The 20,193-nt window shown below is 31.8% G+C and overlaps 3 protein-coding genes and 1 long non-coding RNA gene across 5 annotated transcripts in view; 2 read left to right on the top strand and 2 right to left on the bottom strand.

The window, feature by feature from the left end:
* The first annotated feature begins 1,660 nt into the window (after window positions 1-1,660).
* Window positions 1,661-10,610, top strand: LOC114938255 (cell division cycle and apoptosis regulator protein 1). 2 transcript variants are annotated; one of them, XM_029312118.2, is made up of 15 exons: window positions 1,661-1,865; window positions 2,427-2,554; window positions 2,639-2,910; window positions 3,023-3,274; window positions 3,593-3,856; window positions 3,935-4,160; window positions 4,326-4,603; window positions 5,370-5,625; window positions 6,647-6,712; window positions 6,801-7,001; window positions 7,114-7,293; window positions 7,375-7,725; window positions 7,888-8,257; window positions 8,346-8,692; window positions 8,775-10,610. In XM_029312118.2, the coding sequence occupies exons 1-15, from the start codon at window positions 1,808-1,810 to the stop codon at window positions 9,054-9,056; spliced, it is 3,531 nt and encodes a 1,176-aa protein (XP_029167951.2). In that variant the 5' UTR covers window positions 1,661-1,807; the 3' UTR covers window positions 9,057-10,610. The 2 variants fall into 2 exon arrangements, with proteins under 2 accessions (XP_029167951.2, XP_029167950.2); XM_029312117.2 differs by having other exon boundaries at window positions 3,590-3,856.
* LOC114938257 (mRNA-capping-enzyme) overlaps window positions 10,454-20,193 on the bottom strand; it is a 26,262-nt gene continuing 16,522 nt past the window's right edge. Inside the window, exons 3-7 of the mRNA XM_085481210.1 lie at window positions 12,598-12,821; window positions 12,188-12,374; window positions 11,873-12,058; window positions 11,620-11,802; window positions 10,454-11,543 (exon numbers count right to left, since the gene is read on the bottom strand). Of these exons, the coding sequence (XP_085337336.1) occupies window positions 11,317-11,543; window positions 11,620-11,802; window positions 11,873-12,058; window positions 12,188-12,374; window positions 12,598-12,821 (1,007 nt within the window). The 3' untranslated portion in view covers window positions 10,454-11,316. The remainder of the gene's footprint in view (window positions 11,544-11,619; window positions 11,803-11,872; window positions 12,059-12,187; window positions 12,375-12,597; window positions 12,822-20,193) is intronic.
* On the bottom strand, window positions 13,544-16,058 carry LOC146723763 (mRNA-capping enzyme-like). The gene is given in 4 exon segments (XM_085481209.1): window positions 13,544-14,096; window positions 14,098-14,403; window positions 14,507-14,642; window positions 14,727-16,058. Coding segments are annotated over 4 exon segments (1,776 nt in total). The 5' UTR covers window positions 15,638-16,058; the 3' UTR covers window positions 13,544-13,673.
* LOC114938258 (uncharacterized) lies at window positions 16,080-19,801 on the top strand. Its single transcript, XR_003821039.1, has 4 exons — window positions 16,080-16,205; window positions 16,352-16,442; window positions 16,525-16,688; window positions 19,573-19,801. It is a non-coding gene; the product is annotated as an uncharacterized LOC114938258 (long non-coding RNA).

The raw sequence follows: 20,193 nt of genomic DNA, 5'->3' as shown, positions 1-20,193 counted from the left end.
AACTCGACTTGGCGTATTCAAAAACCACAAAAATTAATGATGCACATACAGAGAAAGCAAGAAAGAGAATGTATCTAATATTATATTTAGTAGATATAGATAATTAAAAATAAATTGCTCCATTTTATATATTCATTTTATGTCTATTGTGTAATTTTTATATAATTTTTGCAAATTAAAAAAAATTAATATAATTGAAAGTATAAAATAATATATATTTTTATTTCATTTAATTTACATAAAAAATGTAGATATACACAATTTTAAATGTTATTTATTTATTGAAAATTAATATTTGTTTTTATGTTTATTAAAGTTTAAAAAGTGGAAAAATATTATTAAACATTGTGAAATATAAATACCTCAATTCTTCGAGGTGCATAATAAACAATTAATAATTTCTGAAAATTGAACAAAATTTTATTCAGACAAATCGATAAAAATTATTAATTTATTTTAATTTTTTGTTTATTAATCTGAAATATTTAAAAAATCTGAAATATCTTTTTTTTTTCTAGAAATTAAATAATTAAAATTTAATTTTTAATTTTTGTAGATTATAATAACACATTCCTTTCTATGCCAATAAAATATAATATAATATATTATATATATATATATATATATATATATATATAAAATATTATAATATATAATATATTATAATATAATATATTAATAAAATAATATTTTAATATTTTAATAATATTATATACGTTAAAATAAGTAATACATATACACACACACGTAAACACCCTCTCCTCCCCCAACCCCTACAAATACAGACTCATATATATACATTTGTGTGCCACATGATTTCATTATCATCTATCGAGCTCCATTCATATATTAAGAACGACATATACATACCTGATAACAATCACAGGCAATCTGCAGCCGTTGCACTCCGATTTATGCGACGAAATAAATCGCGAAGTAGATTTCGAGCCGTTTTCCCCCCATTCTCGCTCACTCGAACGACAATGAATGATTAAAATCGCGATATCGGTGTATATCTGACAGATCGCGCAGAACCTTCATCGTATTTACGTACGGCGCCTTCGTGTGAAACATTTTATCGCACGCGGATTTCACTTTTGAACGATAATAATCGCGAAAGATAGATATTTAACGCAGCACTATTGAACACGGCAACTTCCCGATGCGATGATCTTGCAAATGGTGGTGGATTCGAAATTTATCGAAACATCCGCAATATTGCGATTCTCGAAGTGTCAATAGTATCGATACTATCGAAGCAGCGGACCAATCAGAGACGAACACAAATTTGCTCTTCTCTCGCACCTCAACTGCACTTTCTCTTTTTCCCTCCGACACTTAAAAACACTTATCTATTTATTCTCGATACAAAGAAGAGTGATATAAAAAAATGTAATCGTAAAGAATATTTTTCTCTTGAGTCTGTTTGTCTTTCATAAATAAGGAGAAGGGAAAAAAGAGCTGAAGAAAAGTGCAAAGAAGTGCAACTCGCGTTCTCGCGGAAACAGAATTCTAGATGTGATTTAATAATAAATATCCGAAATGATTTGACGTATCGTATGTCTTTTACATATTTTTATATATTATATATAATATTTATATACATCGAATAAGCCTTTACCGTGCGATTTCCGCTGCTAAAACTATGAACGTTGCACCGACTCGCGTAGCACAAGCGGGAACATGGCGCCTGAGTGAGGAACGCTGAACCGAACGCGAGTGCTGCTAGATTTACTGTCGTTTGTACACATACACGTACGCATTCTCGCGGAGGTGATTCGACGACTCGGCTCGATTTTTCGGCAAAATGAGCAATCTGTCACCGTTCGGCGGCGGCAAAAACCCCCCGTGGGTCCGTAACGCAGGTGAGTCGTAATACGAGCTCTCGCTTTCTTTTTGGGGCATCCGCGAACGAGAAGGGATCACCTTGGTCGACGTCCCGTGCAATACGAGCGACGATGTCGTCGAGTTTCTTCCCGCGTCCGATTTATGGACGGATCGATGGACCGCTTTCGATCTGTCATGCTAACGCGCCACGTCATTCCCATTGTTTCGTTCAAAAATCATTCTCGATTTTCCGATGACCTCTAAAGTGTAATGACTATCCAAATGATGCGATGTCTCTCTGGAGAAACTGTTATTTTTTTTCCTTTTATTCTCATCTTTTTCTGTTTTCGTGTGTCATCGATCGTTGCTCTCTCGCGAAACTTTTAGTTTAATTAAAATGTCTTTCAAAGATAATTTATTGCTATTGATGTGAAACAATATCAAGTGTCGGTTTTTCTTCAATATCTTTTTCTTATATAGCATCTTGGATGTATGTTATAATATAATTATTATAATATGACAGTGTGAAGCAATATCAAAACTTGATATGATTCAAGTATGTCACGATGTATAATAATTTTTAACTGTATTTGTGAAAGGCCAAGGTATACAGAATATCCAGCAGCAAATGTTAGGTCAAGCTATGGGCAGCATCGGAGGGCAGCCAATGGTGCAGTATCAACAACAAACTCAGCAAGTGTATCAACAAAGCCTGGGATTACAGCAGGTAGATAATCAAGAATTAGTGTTTATTGATTAGTTGTCTGTAATGAAACAAATATGAATGATTCTATATCTGCTGTATGTGTAGCCTAATATCACTATGGCATCAATGGCAACTCTTGGCTCGAACTTACCATCGGGTATAGCTGGACAATTATATCCACAAGTCGCTACAGTCTCTTATCCAACGCCACGAGCATTGAACACAAATGCTTTTCAACCTTCTGTAACAGGTGTTCCGCAACAGGTGCAACAGAATGTACCTTCATCATCTACAAAGCAAAGAGTTTTCACAGGCACTGTTACCAAAGTACATGATAATTTTGGTTTCGTAGATGAAGATGTATTTTTCCAAACTAGGTAAACAGATCAAAGAATAATTTTAATTTAATTTTTATATAATAAATTTTAATCTATTTTTTACTCGTACTTTTAATATATGTTAATAAATCCATTTTACTTTTGGTTTCAGTGCATGTGTGAAAGGATCCAATCCTGTAGTAGGAGATCGTGTTCTTGTAGAAGCATCATACAATCCTTCTATGCCATTCAAATGGAATGCCACTAGAATACAAGTGCTCCCTATGAGTAATAATAGCAACAATGCAAATACTCAACAAACTAATCAATCAAATCGTCAACAACAACAGCAGCAACAACAACCAAATAGAACATCAAGCACTTATAATGCTGTTCCACCTCCTACAGAAAACCCTAACAACAGGTAAAATAATTATTTTTCTTTATTGAATATAGTTATATAATTTATATCTATATTTTAATAAACTAGTATTTTTTTATTATCACTTGATTTACAGTCTAAATCTAAATATTGAGTATTAAAATAGATTATGGTAATATTGTATTAAGATCCAATAATTCATAATATTTACTATAAATTTGCTTATTAGTACTCAAATCTTATATTTGAAATCAAATTCATACACAAGTTTTAACAAATATTTTGAATATCTAATATAGAAAATTATGTAATATCACTTTAATGTGATATACATTATTTTATTGACATATATTGTAGTAGGTTTACAACAAGTACAACAAATTCCAATGCTACCAGCAACCGTAACAAAGTTGGTAGAGTAAGAGAAAGATCTCCACGCGAACGAAGAAACGATGATGAGGAAATAGAACGAAAGAGACGTCGCGAAGAGAGAATAAGAGAACGCGAGAAGAAGGAAGACAGAAGCCCGTCAAGGACTAGAAGAAGCAAGTCACCCAGACCTCGTCGACGTACAAGAGTCGTACCACGTTACATGGTGCAAATACCGAAAATCGCACTCGACCTGTAAGTATAATTTATTATCTTATTTACGTGGCGAACGTGTATTCATTAGTAGAGTTTTATTACTGCTTATTATCACAGGCCTGAAGCAGATGTTCTTGAGATAAGAAGACGCTATCAAAATATGTACATTCCTAGCGACTTCTTTTCAACTAACTTCAGATGGGTCGATGCCTTTCCACCACATATGCCATTTACCCTTAATAAACCGTGCTCCTTTTATGTCATGCATAAAGACGTCGATCCATGTAATGAAAATACAGCAGTACTAGAACCTTCGGATGCTGATTATCTGTTCTCTGCAAAGGTCTGTCAAGAAGTATTGCGATCATCATTATAGGACAAGAGATGAACAATTTCACATTTCGACTCTGTGCGCTGATACTTTTAGCGTGATAGGGATTGACATATACATACATGCATGCATATCGAAATAATTTTGCATACTGAATATTTCTTAATTGCATTTTAGGTCATGCTCATATCTATGCCTGCCATGGAAGAGATATATAAAAGATGTTGTGGTGTTTCCGAGGATAGGGATCCCGATCGCGATTATGTTCATCCTACGCGCCTTATAAATTTCTTAGTAGGCTTACGAGGCAAAAACGAGACAATGGCCATAGGTGGGCCATGGAGTCCCTCATTAGATGGGCCTAATCCTGAAAAAGATCCGACTGTATTAATTAGGACGGCCGTGAGGACCTGTAAAGCACTTACCGGCATAGATTTATCCAGCTGCACTCAGTGGTACGCTTTTTCAAGTAGCAATACTTCTTGTTGAATGTGTAATACTTCAAGCACTTAAAAAAAACTACTTTAAAGCCCCGATTCGTCATAAAGAGTAATATAATATCATTGAATTTCTCTTCTCGTATATTGCACATTCTACATTTCAACAGTATCATTTTAAACGAATACTGAAGGTCACAATTGTGAAACTTTTCATCTTTTTTTTTTTTTTTTATTTTTATTTTTATTTTTTTTATCTAGGTTACATTTCTAGAAATAATCTTTCATACGACGTAAAAACAAATCATTAAAAAAAACAATCAGGATAGAACACTATAGCGTTAAGATATATGTCTACGATAGGTATATTATCCACTATTTCGATGGAGAGAAACTTCTAATATCAGTTCTCTGACATGATAAACTAAGATTGTAGTTCGATCTCTGCAGTGGAGGTATGTATTTAATCTCTAAATGCGAGCGACCGATGGAGATTGCTGCACTGGATCCCGGTTTCAAGCACACCCTCCCATCGACGACGATATATGAGCAGTCGCGGCAGACAAATCATCACTATATTGTTCTATTATTATTATCATATGATTGTGACCCATTAAGTTGTGCTTTCTCTCTCTCAAATGGTCTCTACGTTGTGCGCTGTACGTGGCTTTGTATGCAGTGCGTGGGCTTTACGAACAAGCAAGCGAACACTTAGCATATAAGGCAACGCTAAGCGCCATTAATCTGAGTTGACGTTTGGGTATTGTTTTTCCTTGCGGCACAGGTACCGCTTCCTGGAACTCTACTACAGACGTGCAGAAACGACCCACAAGTCCGGGCGAGTGGTACCCTCTCGCGTTGAAACCGTCATACTATTTCTCCCAGATGTTTGGAGCTGTGTACCTACCAGATTGGAATGGGACGGGCTACAACTCAACTATAAGAAACAACTGGAGCGAAAGTTGCTACGTGCCGCCTCTAACTCCGACGATTTGGATGCTGCCAATGAGACTGATGAGGCTGCCGTCGCTGATCAAAAGGCACTGCCAACATCATGCCATATTTTATATCTTTTTATTATATATTTATATATATATTTATATATATTCGTGCCACCGTTTCTCTTTCCATTACTAAACTGGATTTTCAATAGGCTATACTTGTCCATCGATCCTATAGTAGATCAATCTATCTCTCAGGCACTATTTCTCTCTTTCGTTTTTCATTTTTTTTTCTTTTTTTATGTAATGGATTGCATTTTATGTCAGTTTAAAAAAAAACAATTTGGGTACGTTGAATTAATAATGTACAGACATGTTGTATTGCGAGTAGTTTGAAGAAGGAAATATGTGTATTAGTGAATGATTAGGACTCTGGATTTTTTTCATTTAAATATATATATTTGTCTAGATTTAACTTCTTCCATAAAATAAAGTGTTTTATTTTATGGAATAAGTATCATTTATATTATAGCATCACATACAACTCTTAATAAGGTAAAATTCAAGTGTACATATCTCATAACTTATATTAGCTTAAGATAGCTATTTTATTCTACATAAGTAAGTTAACGAGAAATTCTCAATGCAAACGCTTTTAAATGTCGGAGAGGATCGACGGATAATGTATCGCTCCCTTAGCCAATGGCAGTCACATTGCATTAACAAGAGAAGCAAGCAAGCCTAGCTCGGAGAAGAGCGCAGCTGAGCCATTCCCTTTCCTGAAACCTTCACCAACATTGAGAAAATCTCATTCAAAAGTTTTCATTTAATCATCGTTATATACTACAACATTATTGATATTATCCATAACACACAGACACCAGAGCCAGGACACTATGAGATTCTAGCAGTTATTTAAGTCATATTTGACGGTCATCGTGAATGAAGATATGTGTATATCGTTACAATGCGAGAGAGAGTGTTGAAAAAAGTAGAGAGTGATGAGATGAATGAAGAGGGAGTGGTTTCGTTTCGTTATAGGGGCTGCTTCTGTTTTTTGTAGTTTTCTCTCTGGGCTTTTTATTTCTGCCTCTTACTAACGTGCATTTTCTTCTTTCAGGATGATTCTATGCCCGAGAAGAAAGATCCTACGCACTATTCCGAGCTAGATCCGAAATCAATGAACGTTAGTACTTAAAAAAATTTAATAAAACTTATCTTTATTTTATTGCTTCTTTTAAATCGAAATTTAATATGTCTCATTTCAATTATAGGTGAATGATTTACGTCAAGAATTGGCAGCTCGTAATTTGAGCTCGAAAGGCTTGAAGTCGCAATTACTGGCGAGACTTTTGAAAGCTGTAAAATCGGAACAGGCAAAAGAGGAAGGTCGCCAAGATGAAGATGATAATGAAGAAGATGTGTCGCCGCCGTCCAAGGAAGAGGACGATAAAAAATTCAGAGATAACAAAGATGTAAGTATATATTATACAGAACTGTAAATATTTTTTTGTGTATATACGCGGATATTTTGTATAAAAATATATCTTGAAACATTTAAAAAATATTTAATATTTATTTGTTTAGCATGATGAAGATAAAAGAAAGCTATATGAACGTGAACGAGCCGTACTTGAGAAGAGGTATACTTTGCCCGATTCGTCGCATATTATCGTTCATCCCTCTAGAATGGCCAAGAGTGGAAAATTCGATTGCACAGTTATGTCTTTGAGTGTATTATTGGACTATAGACCGGAAGATACCAAGGTTTTTTATATTTCAAAATTATTTTTGTTTATTTATTTTTTAAGAATAATAATTTATACATAAATTCTTTTGCACATATAGGAGCATTCTTTTGAAGTATCTCTCTTTGCTGAACTGTTCAATGAAATGTTGATGCGGGATTTTGGCTTCCGCATTTATCGTGCATTGTCCAGTCTTCCTGAAAAAATTAAGGAGAAGGACGAAGACAAAAAGAAAGATAAAAAGGATGACAAAAGAGATGACAAGAAAGATGATAAGAGAAAAGAAGATGAGAAGAAATCCAGTAAGAAGGATGAAAAACGAGATGACAAGAAGAGAGAAGAAGCCAAAGATAAAAAAGATGATAAAGACACAAAAAATAAAATAGATGACAAAGACAAAGAAAAGGATAAAAATGATGATGAAGAGGAAGATGAAGAAGATGAATCGGATGTAAGAATTTATCTTTAATATATTTATTATATTATTCTACATTTCATTCTACATGAAAATATTTTTTTAAGTACTGAAAAACTTGATATAAATTGATAACATGTATGGAATATACGTAAATATATTTATATTTTATGACATATTATGTAATTACTTGTGCAGGATGACGATTCTGTGAAAGATGGTAGGAGGGACAGAGACAAAGATGGAAAGAAAAGGAAAACAAAACTATACACATACGATCCTTATCTTCTGCTGTCATTTGTATATTTTGATCAGACACATTGCGGATATATATTTGATAAGGACATAGAAGAACTTATTTACACTCTAGGGTTGAATTTATCAAGAGCTCAAGTACGAAAATTAGTACAAAAGGTTGTTACAAGAGATTCTTTGCATTATCGCAAATTGACAGACAAATCGAAAGAAGATGATTTAAAGGATGAAAAAAAGGATGATAAAGAAAGCGATAGAGGTGAATCAGCCAAAACAGAAAATGAGGAGGATATATTGCGTTCACTTGCCCTCGGTAAATTATCTTCAACATAAAAGCATATTACTTCAAAATGTAATATAATATACTAATTAATATTAATATTATTTCATACATATTATAGGAAATAAAAAATTATTACCTGTATTCGTGGGAAGCGGACCGCCTTCGAAAAGAGCGCGAAGAGAAGACTGTGTCTTAGAAAAAAATGAAAACGAAGAAACTATTTCGGAAGGTATTGTTTTGTATAAAGGCTCCTTTTTAGATGTAGAAAAACTCGTTGGTCAATTGAAAAGATCTGAGAAAGCACGTTTAGATACTGAAGATCGCATGATGGAAATTCAGCATGAACTAACTATAGTCAATGAAAAAGCCACAAAACAAACCAATAATATTAAAGGTCTTTCGGAAGATCTAAAAATATACAAAGATAAATTGCGAAGCACAGATGAAAAGCTCAAGAAAGTTTCTGTGAGTATATTCATTTTTTATTATGCATTTATTCACAAAAAAACCAAGAAAATTGTAATATCTTTTTCTATATTTCTTACAGACCGAATGCCACACTTATCTGACTGCAGTAAAAAATATGTATCACATAGCAGCAAAAATGATGCAAAGTGATACAAGAAAGGTAGAGGTAGTAGAAATTCAAGATGAAAAAGTTGGCAGTGAAATAAATGGTTCCGAGACAGAAAACAAATTTAAAACTGATACGAGGTGGGGAGATAATAAGATCCAAGTGAAGAAGGAACCCGTAGATATAGACAAAGACAAGAAATCTGACAATAAAATTTCTGTCAAAAAGGAGATTAGCGAAATGGAGAAAAAATAAAAATCGCATCTATTTATTATAATACACACTGATGCGGATAAAGATTTGATCTTATTTTACTTTCACGTGCACATGCCATTAGTGACATGTAAAAAAATGCAAAGGTAAGAAAATAGAAAAAAAATTACTCCACATGTGTGATCAAGACTACATTTTGTAACTTTTTTCACTCTATGGTCGCATTCAGCAAAACAAATCACTTATAACATTCGAACGTGATTAATTCTGTTAGAACAAATTAACATAAAATGATGATAAAACAACTTAGCAGTTGTTCTGTTGAACGTGACCAATGATAATGTGTGATGGCATCTTTAATTAGTAATAAGAGAAGCACTTAAAATCATACATGACTTGCATCATTATTAGAATGTCTTTCGTTTTCCACATAATTTTGAATATTTTACATAAAAGTATGTAAAATTGAATTCCAAAATATGATATGTCATTGAGTGCTATTTAACCGATATTTAACGTTATTATAAGTTCAATAATATGTTAAGAAATGTATAATTATCCTATTCATCGTGTGAGGATTTTTATTATTTTAAATAATGTAAAAATGTGTTAGGTATCACATTTCAATTGTTACATGATACAAAATTATTTTTAAAATACAACTACTATGCATATATGAATATGTTTAGAGCTTTCATACGTTACATAATTATATGAAATTAATATTATATTTACATTATATTTTTTGTTGTCAGAATAGTTAGCATTCTTTAAATGAGATATGTTTTTCAACACAAAAAATCTTTTTTTTTTTACAAGTCTTATATAATATATAAATTTCGCGCAATAAATGTGATACCAATGATAAAGTTTATACCAATATTTTAAGGATATCTACATTCTTACATTTGTATTGAATTTTGCGAGATTTTTTCTTATTTTATTGCTGCTGATGTCATAGTATAGAGATAGTGCAGACTATAAAGTATTTAAAAACTATTTGTCAAATATGTTTATAAAAACAACTGTTTATATCGAAATATATCACTGTCCAAGAGCAACAAAACTTTCCATTGAAAATAACGACAAACATTTTTTACTATGCAGCAATAAAAATAATTCGAGTTTATGAAATAGATTTCTTTCGATTGTAAGAGTCCATAGCCTAATTTAATAAAAATATGATAAAATCACACATAGGATATCCTTTAAGTTAGACGTTGTGTGTATTTTCACCGAAATGTGTCAGACACTTGTGTCCAAAAATTATACAAAAACGTGTTCTCGAACGTGAATGATTATGCGTAATCACGCGTTCCATTGCCCAAGTTTATAGTTTGCAACTCATGATGCCAAGGATACTATTTTGTACATAGTTATCTATATTATATAGAAAAACTTTTTATAGTTTGTTAAGGCCACATTTTTGTCGAAAAAGGCACACCACGAGATAGATAAAAGATATAAAGATGCGTGAACAATTCCGATTTTGTGTATTTCATTGTTATAAAAATCTAATAAAAACTGTAATTATCTCCTTGGGCACACACGGTAGTCAAAAATATAAGAGCAACAATAAAGATTGTTTCAACAGTATTTGTAATGTAACAATTTATCTGATGCATACCCGTTATTACGACTTCCATTCGTTCTAAACAAAGTGATTTTAGTTGCACTTTTAGTTGTATTTAAATTATTCTTAAAATTTATTGTTCAAGCTAATGAATATTTGCAGTTTTTGCACAGCCAATTTAACTTAGCATTCATTATACAATCTATGATAAATATAAAAAATTAGAGAATTTTATCATATTTATGAAATATAAAACTACATTAGAATCTCTGTTTCTCTTTGTGTAGAAAATCTTTTTAAAAGATATACAATTTTATTGTATTTATTCTGTTTTATTGTATCGCATTGCACTGCAATATTAGGAATGCATAGTATGTAAACCAAAATGGAATGGAGAAAAATAAAATACGTTTTATTCCTAATATCGCGCGTCTGTAACTCTCCAAAATTTACATAACTATTAAAATTTATTTTTATATAAATCTTTTAAACGCTTATAAATCTGTAAATTTTGAGTCTGCAGCTTAAGAAGTAAACATATTTAATGTCACACATTCATGCATATGAAAATTATTTTTATTTGCAGAAAATAGGTAAATATTCATGCATTAATATTTACATGATATATTGTAGAAAGTATTTAAACTTCCCAAGAATATAATTTTATCTCATTTTTAATTAATAATTAATTTTGGCATTTTGCATAGAATGATAGAAGAGAGATTAACGTCATTCTGGACATTTCTCTCCCATCTTTTCGAGTAATTCTTTATTGTCACGAATCATCTTTTCAAGGCGTTCCTTTGTTGCTTCAGTCTGCCTCTGTTTCAGTTTGCGTTTAGCAGATTCTATTGTGGTTCGGCATCCAGTGACGTTGCGGAAAATCTTTATGTGCTTATCACCAGCAACTAATAGATATTCTCCCATAGCATCAAAAGCCAAACATGTTATAGATTCTAGAAGAATAATAAAGAAAGTTTATCGAATGCTAAATGAATGTCACACAGGAAGACTGATGAATTGTGTAATTACCGATAAAAATGTCTTGCATAGTGGTATCTAGAGCACCGGTAATAGTAGAATAAAAAGATAGAGACGATCCGTGGGCAATCACCAGGACCTCCGCATTCGGTGATAAAGCCAGACTTGCTGGAACCGTGTTGTCCCAACTTCCAGTCATCAAAAGATGCGGATCTTCCCCCTTCTCGTATTCGACTGAAAAGAGAATTTTGTTATATACATGAAGTCTACAGTTTCATCGTAGATAAGTAATACTGTACGCTACTTTTTATGTCGTAGAAACGATACGTCCCGTCCTTGGATACGGTGGCCATACGACTGGTGTCTGCGCTGAAAGCGAAGTCGTGGACTCCGGATGTGTGCCCGGCGAGGTCAAACGCTTTTACCACCTGCTTAAACTCTCCGGATTTGCTGAACACCACTTCCCACACCTTCACTTCCGGAGTAAAGCCTTGATATGTACGATTCATTAATATAATGTTTCTCCTCAGCTTGTATATTTTATATATTATATTTTATATTATATATGCAGTTAACTAAATTCGCTGATTTATCTTGCAGTAAACTCGTGTATCTTTACCAGAGGCAGCAACAAATCGACCACAGGGTGATATGCGTGCACGATGAGTAGATCCCAGATGCATCTCCACAGTCGCCAGCGGTTGTCCTTTCAAATCCCATATAATAAGATCATTTGCTGTACTGCACGTGATGATATACTTTCCGGTAGATGCAATATCCATTCCGATGACATCCTCGGTGTGACGCTAAAGATAAAAAAATTATATATATATGGTGTATGTACATACACATACACAAATATATTTTACAAGATAATGGACTTACATAATAATTTTCAGCAATTAAATTGAGTAGAATATATGATCAATAAACAATTTTCAACAATTAAATTTAACAGAGTATATGATACATTTACATTTATTCTCGCTATTTTATTATCAAATAAAAGCAAGTAATATCATAATATACCCGGGGAAATTCCAGTGCCTTGGTAGCAGACGCTAAATAACCATCAGATTTCTTTGCGATCTTATACACCTCGATGGTATTAGCCATGGCTTTGTGAATAATAAATGCCTTTCCGTCCGGGGACCAGCGTATCAAAGTTGCATGATCAAATTCTATGTTAACGCGTAAAGATTTACGATTCTTCGATGTAAAGTCCTTCGTATACCATAGTAGCACGGTGCGATCTGCAATAAAAATAAAACAGATATAGAATAATAATTTATAGAAAGCAGATATAGAATAATAATTGATCTTTAACAAAAATATACATACACAAAACTATATAAAGTTATTACATATAATGTTAAAATATATGTATATTTAGAATCTCAGAAACTCAAAAATTTACGTTAAAAATAAAAATATAATTAGTATATCTTAATATTTTACTAATTAAATAATGAAGAATAAAAAGATGTAGGATAAATAATTATAAAGCGTGAATATATTATAAAGCTTTTTTATTCAACAATATTGATCATTTTAATTCATCAGAATATTACATTGTAAAATTGAATCTTGAATCAAATTGAAATATTCTGATAAAAAGATAATGTTAAGGAGCACGGAATTTTATATTATTTGCATATATATATATATATATATATATATATATATATATATATATATATATATATATATATATATATATACATCACAATCATGAATTAGATTTCGGGATTTAATAAGCGCATTCAATTATTCTTTATCTTTTATTTTTTCGAAAAATATCATATGCTGCAAACTGCTATCTTCAATCAATCAATCAATATTAACATTCTTGAAAAAAATCAAATAAATCTAAAATATATTTACATATCCAATTGATTATATTCAAAATATATAACGAGAAAGTCAAAATCAAGTTCCTTAAGAATTTGTCTATACTTTAATTAAATAATATAAATCACTAATCATGCCTTTTTATTTTGTTGATCTCAAACTCTTCAAGATAAAAATTGCGCAATACTTATATACGACTAAAATCTCATTACATAAATATAAGAAAAAGGAAGAACCTTATAAAACATTTATAATTATCTAGGTCTTTTGTTTGGTGGTGGCATAAGATCTGAATCATCCTGTACAAATCTATATTTCTCGATAAATTCCAAAAGCCGCTCTTTCGTAACCGGTTTGTTGATACTTTTGTACACGGAATCGGCGGTAGTGTGTGAATTAGGAAATGATTTGTCCACACGTTGGCGCATGAAGATCCACTGACCATTGTCAAATTTACACTCGATAATCGCATTATCCAACTCTTTGAGTTGCTTGGTAAGCTTTGGAAGCACGCCATACGGCGTCTTCAGTCCGCCCACATAAAGATGCCCGACTTTTCGCGACAGTATTCCTACGCCTGTTTCTGTAACGATTCTAAGTCGAAAATCAACAGAATTCAATGACTGCGGTTTCCACTTCAAAACTTCCTGCGATACTCCCGTACAATATTTTTCCTTAGGCGGGCTGAAATATCAAACCATCTGGTTCGTGAGAGAGCTGCTTGGAGAATTTTTCGCCTAATAAATCTTTGCTCAACGTTACGTCCCAGAAATGTTTTAGTCGCACTGAAAAGGGTTCCCGGTGCTTCGCTAATCGTCCCTCTCTCATAGCTCTCAGTCTACCGTTAATTATTTTATTTTCGATAATCCCATAACGATCGGGATGAAACGTTAATTTACTAACGTCCTGTCCATCGTACATAATAACGTCATATACTAAATATCTAGGAATCTTCTTGCCGTTGTCTTTGTCAATCACCATTTCCTGTAAAATTAAAATTCTTATAAATTAAACAATTCTATGGAAAATATAGTTTTAATATTTTTATAATTCTAATAAAATAAATACTAATGAAATCACAACTTACACCATCCATTAGAGTATCTCTCAAACATCTGTTTATGTCTCGTACATGTGGAAATTTCAATCCATTTACTTCAAAGATGCTGTTATCTCTGTCTATAAAATACACTTCTCCATCTCCTTGTACTAACATCATGTATCTAAGCAAAATCAATGGATAAATTTCAATGTCTTTTTTCTCATTTTAATAGATATTTAACTTTTTTTAATTGATTTTTATTAACCTTGTGCCATCTGCTTTCCAGGATACTCTATATGGCTTTGCGTGTAATAACATTATATTATCCACATCCATGGACACAGGCTGGGAACCAGGAAATCCTGTAGACTTCCAGCCACAAATTTCCTGGACTCGCTTTTGAATTCCTGACAGTCTCATTTTCTCTAAAATTGGAGTAACACCAGGCACCCCTGACATGAATACCGGATTCTTATTATTAAATTCACGTTTCCTCTTCTTGCCTTGCCCTTCCTCGTTAAAATTTTCGTTCTCCGTGCTCGGACCCTCGTCTGTATCCTCGATATTCGAATCATCATATTCCAAACACCACGATGGCCTTGCTGGTGGAGGAGGAGCATCCTCCATGTCATCGTACCTCCTGTACAACTCCTTTATATAATCTTCCTTGTAGATTCCAGGAGGTCTCGCGGTCGCAAACTCGGCTAACGCGGCATCGACACTGCTATTGTCTACTTCCACTAAGTAACTGATTGTGAGAAATCCAGTTCTATTGAAGCCATGCGTACAATGCACACCGATGATCTCTAGTGGATTCTGCGCAATAAAGTTTCTGCACACCTGCACAAAAGTATGAGTTTGCTCCTCTGATGGAGTCTCGCCATGACCCCTGCACTGTAATTTTAAATACTTGCAGCCGAAATCCTCTATGGACTTTCTATCATAGAATCTTGTCGTGTTTGTCAAATCTATCCACAGACCCATCTTTACTTTCTGACTCTTCAGATTCGCGAAAAACATATCCACGCTGAAGCGACATTCCTCGGGCACCTGGCTGTCGTAGGCCGAGGACAGTGGCGTCTTGAAGGCCAGAAATTTGCCCTGGATCAGCTTCATCGCCTTACGTGGACAGTGAAGCCAACGAGGTGGAATCGGCCCTCTGTTTTCATTCGACATCTTCGTTCGATGATTATATTAAAGTCGGGAACATGTAAAAGTGCGATGCGACTTGAAATTTAATGTCTGCGACAAACAGTTCAGCATTTCACCCGTTTAGAGTCAACAAATGAAAATATTCACTTGAAAATCTTACAATCTAACCTACTTCTTTTTCTTTCCAACATCCGTTAATTGCTGTCAAAATCTGTCACTTGCGAACGCACCTTCACTAGATCCATGTAGAAGATTGTATTTGGCTCGATGCTCTGGAAGTTACTTTGAAGATTAAAAACCGCAAGTAGATATTAATCTGGCGAAAATTAAATAGCCAAAACATGTGACAGTAGTGTCAACCATGGTGACCGCCATTTTGTGCTTGGCGATTAGCGATTGTTCCTCTTTCGATTAATCTCGAACAAAAGAAACGAGACTATCGAAAGAAACGAGAATTATCAAATCGAATTTATAACCAGTAAACATGTCTGTTATACATTATTTCTCTCCTCTCTCTTGTGTCCAAAAAAAACATGCAAAATTGAAAGGTAAATAACATTTTATACATCACAGAGTTTTCCGCTATTATATGGTACGTACATAAATTTTATATTCTTAACATTGATTTTATATATATATATATATATATATATATATATATATATATATATATATGCATTATATATATGCATTAAATTTTCTTCAAGAACTAAATAATATTTCAATGATATATTTCAGCAATAATTCTCTTGTTAGAAAATGACCTATAAAATATACGAAGACGAAGGATGACGCAGAAAATTCTAGAATTTTCTGGAACAGTTATTCAGTAAATATATAAGCATTTGAATTTGATTGTCATTGTACATAATACACAAAAGAGAAGTTTACGGCTATTTCGTCCTTTTTAGATTTCAAACCTTAAAATACAAGCATATGGGCGCAAAATGCAAAGAATAAAGGATTCTATAGAAAGAAAAATTACACACTGTGCAAGGAATTTTTTCGATTTTCGATATTTATGGCTTTATGAACATTTGAATTCGGATATTTGTGACCACGCCATACAAATAAGGTACATTTGTCATAATAAATTAAATCCTTTGAAAATTTTATAACGTTAATTGAAAAGAAGGAAACTCAATAAGAGCGTTTTTTACTTTTCTTACAAGCATTGTAAAAACTTTCTTTTTTATGTTATATGATCATTATAGAAATGTCAAACATAACCATTAAAAAGAACTTTATCGATCATTATCCATAAGTCAAAGTTAATCAAGGTATATATCACTATGGTATCTATATAACTGTAAATCCTTTTCATGGAATAATTAAAATATTTTCGCTCATTATACTGCTCTTTATCATATTAATATGGTTCATTTATTAATCATGAAAAAGGCTTAGATATCATAATGATATCTAGATTAATAAATAATAATGATTTTATGGATTGAGTTTCTTTTCTTATCTAATGGTTATTTTTAACGTTCCAAATGATGAATCCTAGAATACAAAAGAATTTGTTCTTTAGAAATTCTATATGGAGACAAAAAATTATCTTATTGACCCTCTTACTTTTTAATATTTCAAATCTTTGATACAGTATCTAATAATAATAAAATTGAAATAGACTCGATACTTAGAAGGATATAATTATTGAATAATTAGAATCAGGAGTTCTTTTTAGAGATAGATCGTTGCATATAGTTTTATATCACTTTTGCGCGCACAAAAATCTTAGAAGATTGACAATGTTATCTCTATCGTTTGTCCAATTGTTCAAATTTATTCGGATAATTATTATAATAAATTATTTAAATCTCTCACAGGCAAATTTTCGCGAAATAAACGGATGGCTTGTAGAAAAATCAGCTGAATTATCGTTGTATTAAATTTGACGATACGCACGTTCAGAGAAAGCACAATCGCGATTCATAGAATTTTATTATAAATTATTAGTTGTGGTAAGCGTGCGAAAGCAACACCTATGCAACGATTTGTTCTAACATTATGAATTTATTATTAAAGTTAGATTTGAACTTGAATATAAAAAAATGAAAATTTTTAAATAGTTTGTGCGATAATTATTAAATAGTTTGAAGACATGCGACGATAGCTGTTGAAAGATAATAAGGGATTAAGATTCCTTCCTGCTGAGAAATGGCTAGCTAGGGTTGTTTTTTTAATCCTTTCTGCTAAGAAATGGCTAGGCTTGTTTTTTAATCCTTCATAATGTAAGGGATACGAAAAGAAAATAAGCGATAATACGTGATTCCTTTACAGATTATTAGTCGGTACCTAATTTGAAACTTCTTATTGTGAAAGAATCAGAATAACGTACTTTTTTCCTTAACTTTTTATTATATTTTCTAGGAAAAAAAAATGCCTGCTTTTCGGATTTAGTTTCATAATAGGCACCCAGAGAACAAAAGTATTATAAAAATGTATATATTTTTCTCTATAACTTCTTCAAGACATTGTTCCTAATACAAAAACTATAGAGGCAGTCGTCAATCTATCTATAAGATTTATGAAGAGCCTTTGTTTACTAACGTTTCTTTATTACGGTTTAAAATATGGGAAAACGGTTTAAAATGAAAAATTTTTTACAAGAAAAGTTTAAGATGACAATACGAACATCACAGTTGACAGACTCAATTATTCTTGCACTTGTTTATTAGTACAGCGGTGAACTTTTGCTCGCACTCATCTGTTCTAATTGTTGTAAGAAACATTTATTGCACTCGTTATTTATCATTATTTTGTCATAGATTTCTGTGAGTTTACGAGTAAACAATAAATTACAACAAATAAAAAGTCCAAAAAGATATTATATAAGAAATATCTCATCGATCTTAAACATTTCTTTGTATATTATACTGAAATTTTACGAATACATACACATATATACACACATGTATATATATATATTTTTTAATTAATTTTTCCGATAGATTTTGATAAAATATGGACAAAGAAATGATAGATAAAATTCTCGCTTCAATTTCTGATGAATTAGCCCCACTGATTTTTCTTTTATTACACAATAGAAACGCAAAAAACGCGAGCAAATCCATTTTCAAATAGTTTATACTTCGTGATATAAAAGTTTCTTAATTGCAAATTTAGCATATTAAAAACTAAAGTAATACTGTTTGAACTCTCTTGAATACAAATATAATTCTACTAATTGCATTTTTTTAACATAATTGAAAACGTTGATAATCTGCATATTCAATCATATTGATATGTAATATCTATGAAACAATTAATTACATAAAATGGAACTAATTTTTCTGATAATACATAACAGACAATAATTAAAAAAACCTATATAATAAAATTTGATTTATCTTATTCTATTATTACAATAAATTCCGTGTAAAAAACGATACGCATAAAAATAAGGAGTTTTAATTGAAAATGTAAAAAAATTTCATTGACTCGACCCGGCTAACAGTAACGTGAACGTAATATGATGCATTATTAAAGAATTATATATAATGAACGGATTAAAAGGAGGTCAGACACATGGCAGAGAAACAATACGATTTATCTCATTCTTGCAAGTTCTATGTTCATTACTTCGCCGCATACACATATCAAACATTTACAATGATTATGATTAATTGTCATCCTCTCACGACTTTATAAAATAATTTTCTTGATTCGGACAATATTTAAACCGCATTAAAGCAAGTAGTGTAACACAAATCAAAGAGATATAAACTCATTTATCTGATATAGTAGAAAAAATATGTCTCTTTATTTAGATCTAAATTTAAAAAATAAGAAAAAAATCCTGCTCAGATCTTGAACAAATTTGTGGAATATTCGTTCTTCTTTCGTTTCAATGGTTCTTTGATTTGCAGATTTTTTTAAATTTTAATTTTTTAAGTTTTAATATTTTTATTTTTATTGTTTTTATTATTTTTTAATTTTTATTTTTTTTAAAGGAACAATCGACAAACCAATTGAATTGGTTAATTGGTTTATTTAACCCTGACAAAATATACCGCATACGTACCAGATAGACTTATAGTTAATCAATTCAGGTGAAACTGGTGAGTGAAAACTTGATGTAATAAGTCTTCTAGCGATCAATTTCAATAAAACTGCTGTTAACACAAGTTGTCCGTTATCAATAAGAATATTTTGGAATCAAAAGGAAGACTGAAAATTTTTTATTCGACTTATGATTAGTAGAAACATAAATATTAAATTAAAATGCGTGTTCACGTTTTGTAAATAAGCCAGTATTATAAAACATTATCGTAAAAGCCATATGAAATTCAGATCGTTGTTTCGATCCAATATCTTCATATTTTTCGATATACATTTGCTTATTATTATAAATAGATTATTAGAGATTGATCACGCCGTATGCGTTTCTTATGACGATGATATTTGATTTAACGAGATGAAAAACAGCAGTAAAAAAGAACAGTGAAAATTGTCAAGTATAAAATATCGTGCACAAAATTAAAAATAAGAAATAGGCCAATGATTTATAATCTTCCGTCTCTTTTAATCACTTTTAATGATTATAGTCTAATATAGTACGGACATAATTCATT

Source organism: Nylanderia fulva, unplaced genomic scaffold (assembly GCF_048542155.1).
Source record: "Nylanderia fulva isolate GAGA-0341 unplaced genomic scaffold, ASM4854215v1 Scaffold17, whole genome shotgun sequence".
Classification (NCBI taxonomy): Eukaryota; Metazoa; Arthropoda; class Insecta; order Hymenoptera; family Formicidae; genus Nylanderia; species Nylanderia fulva.
This window is presented reverse-complemented; position numbering and strand designations above follow the sequence as displayed.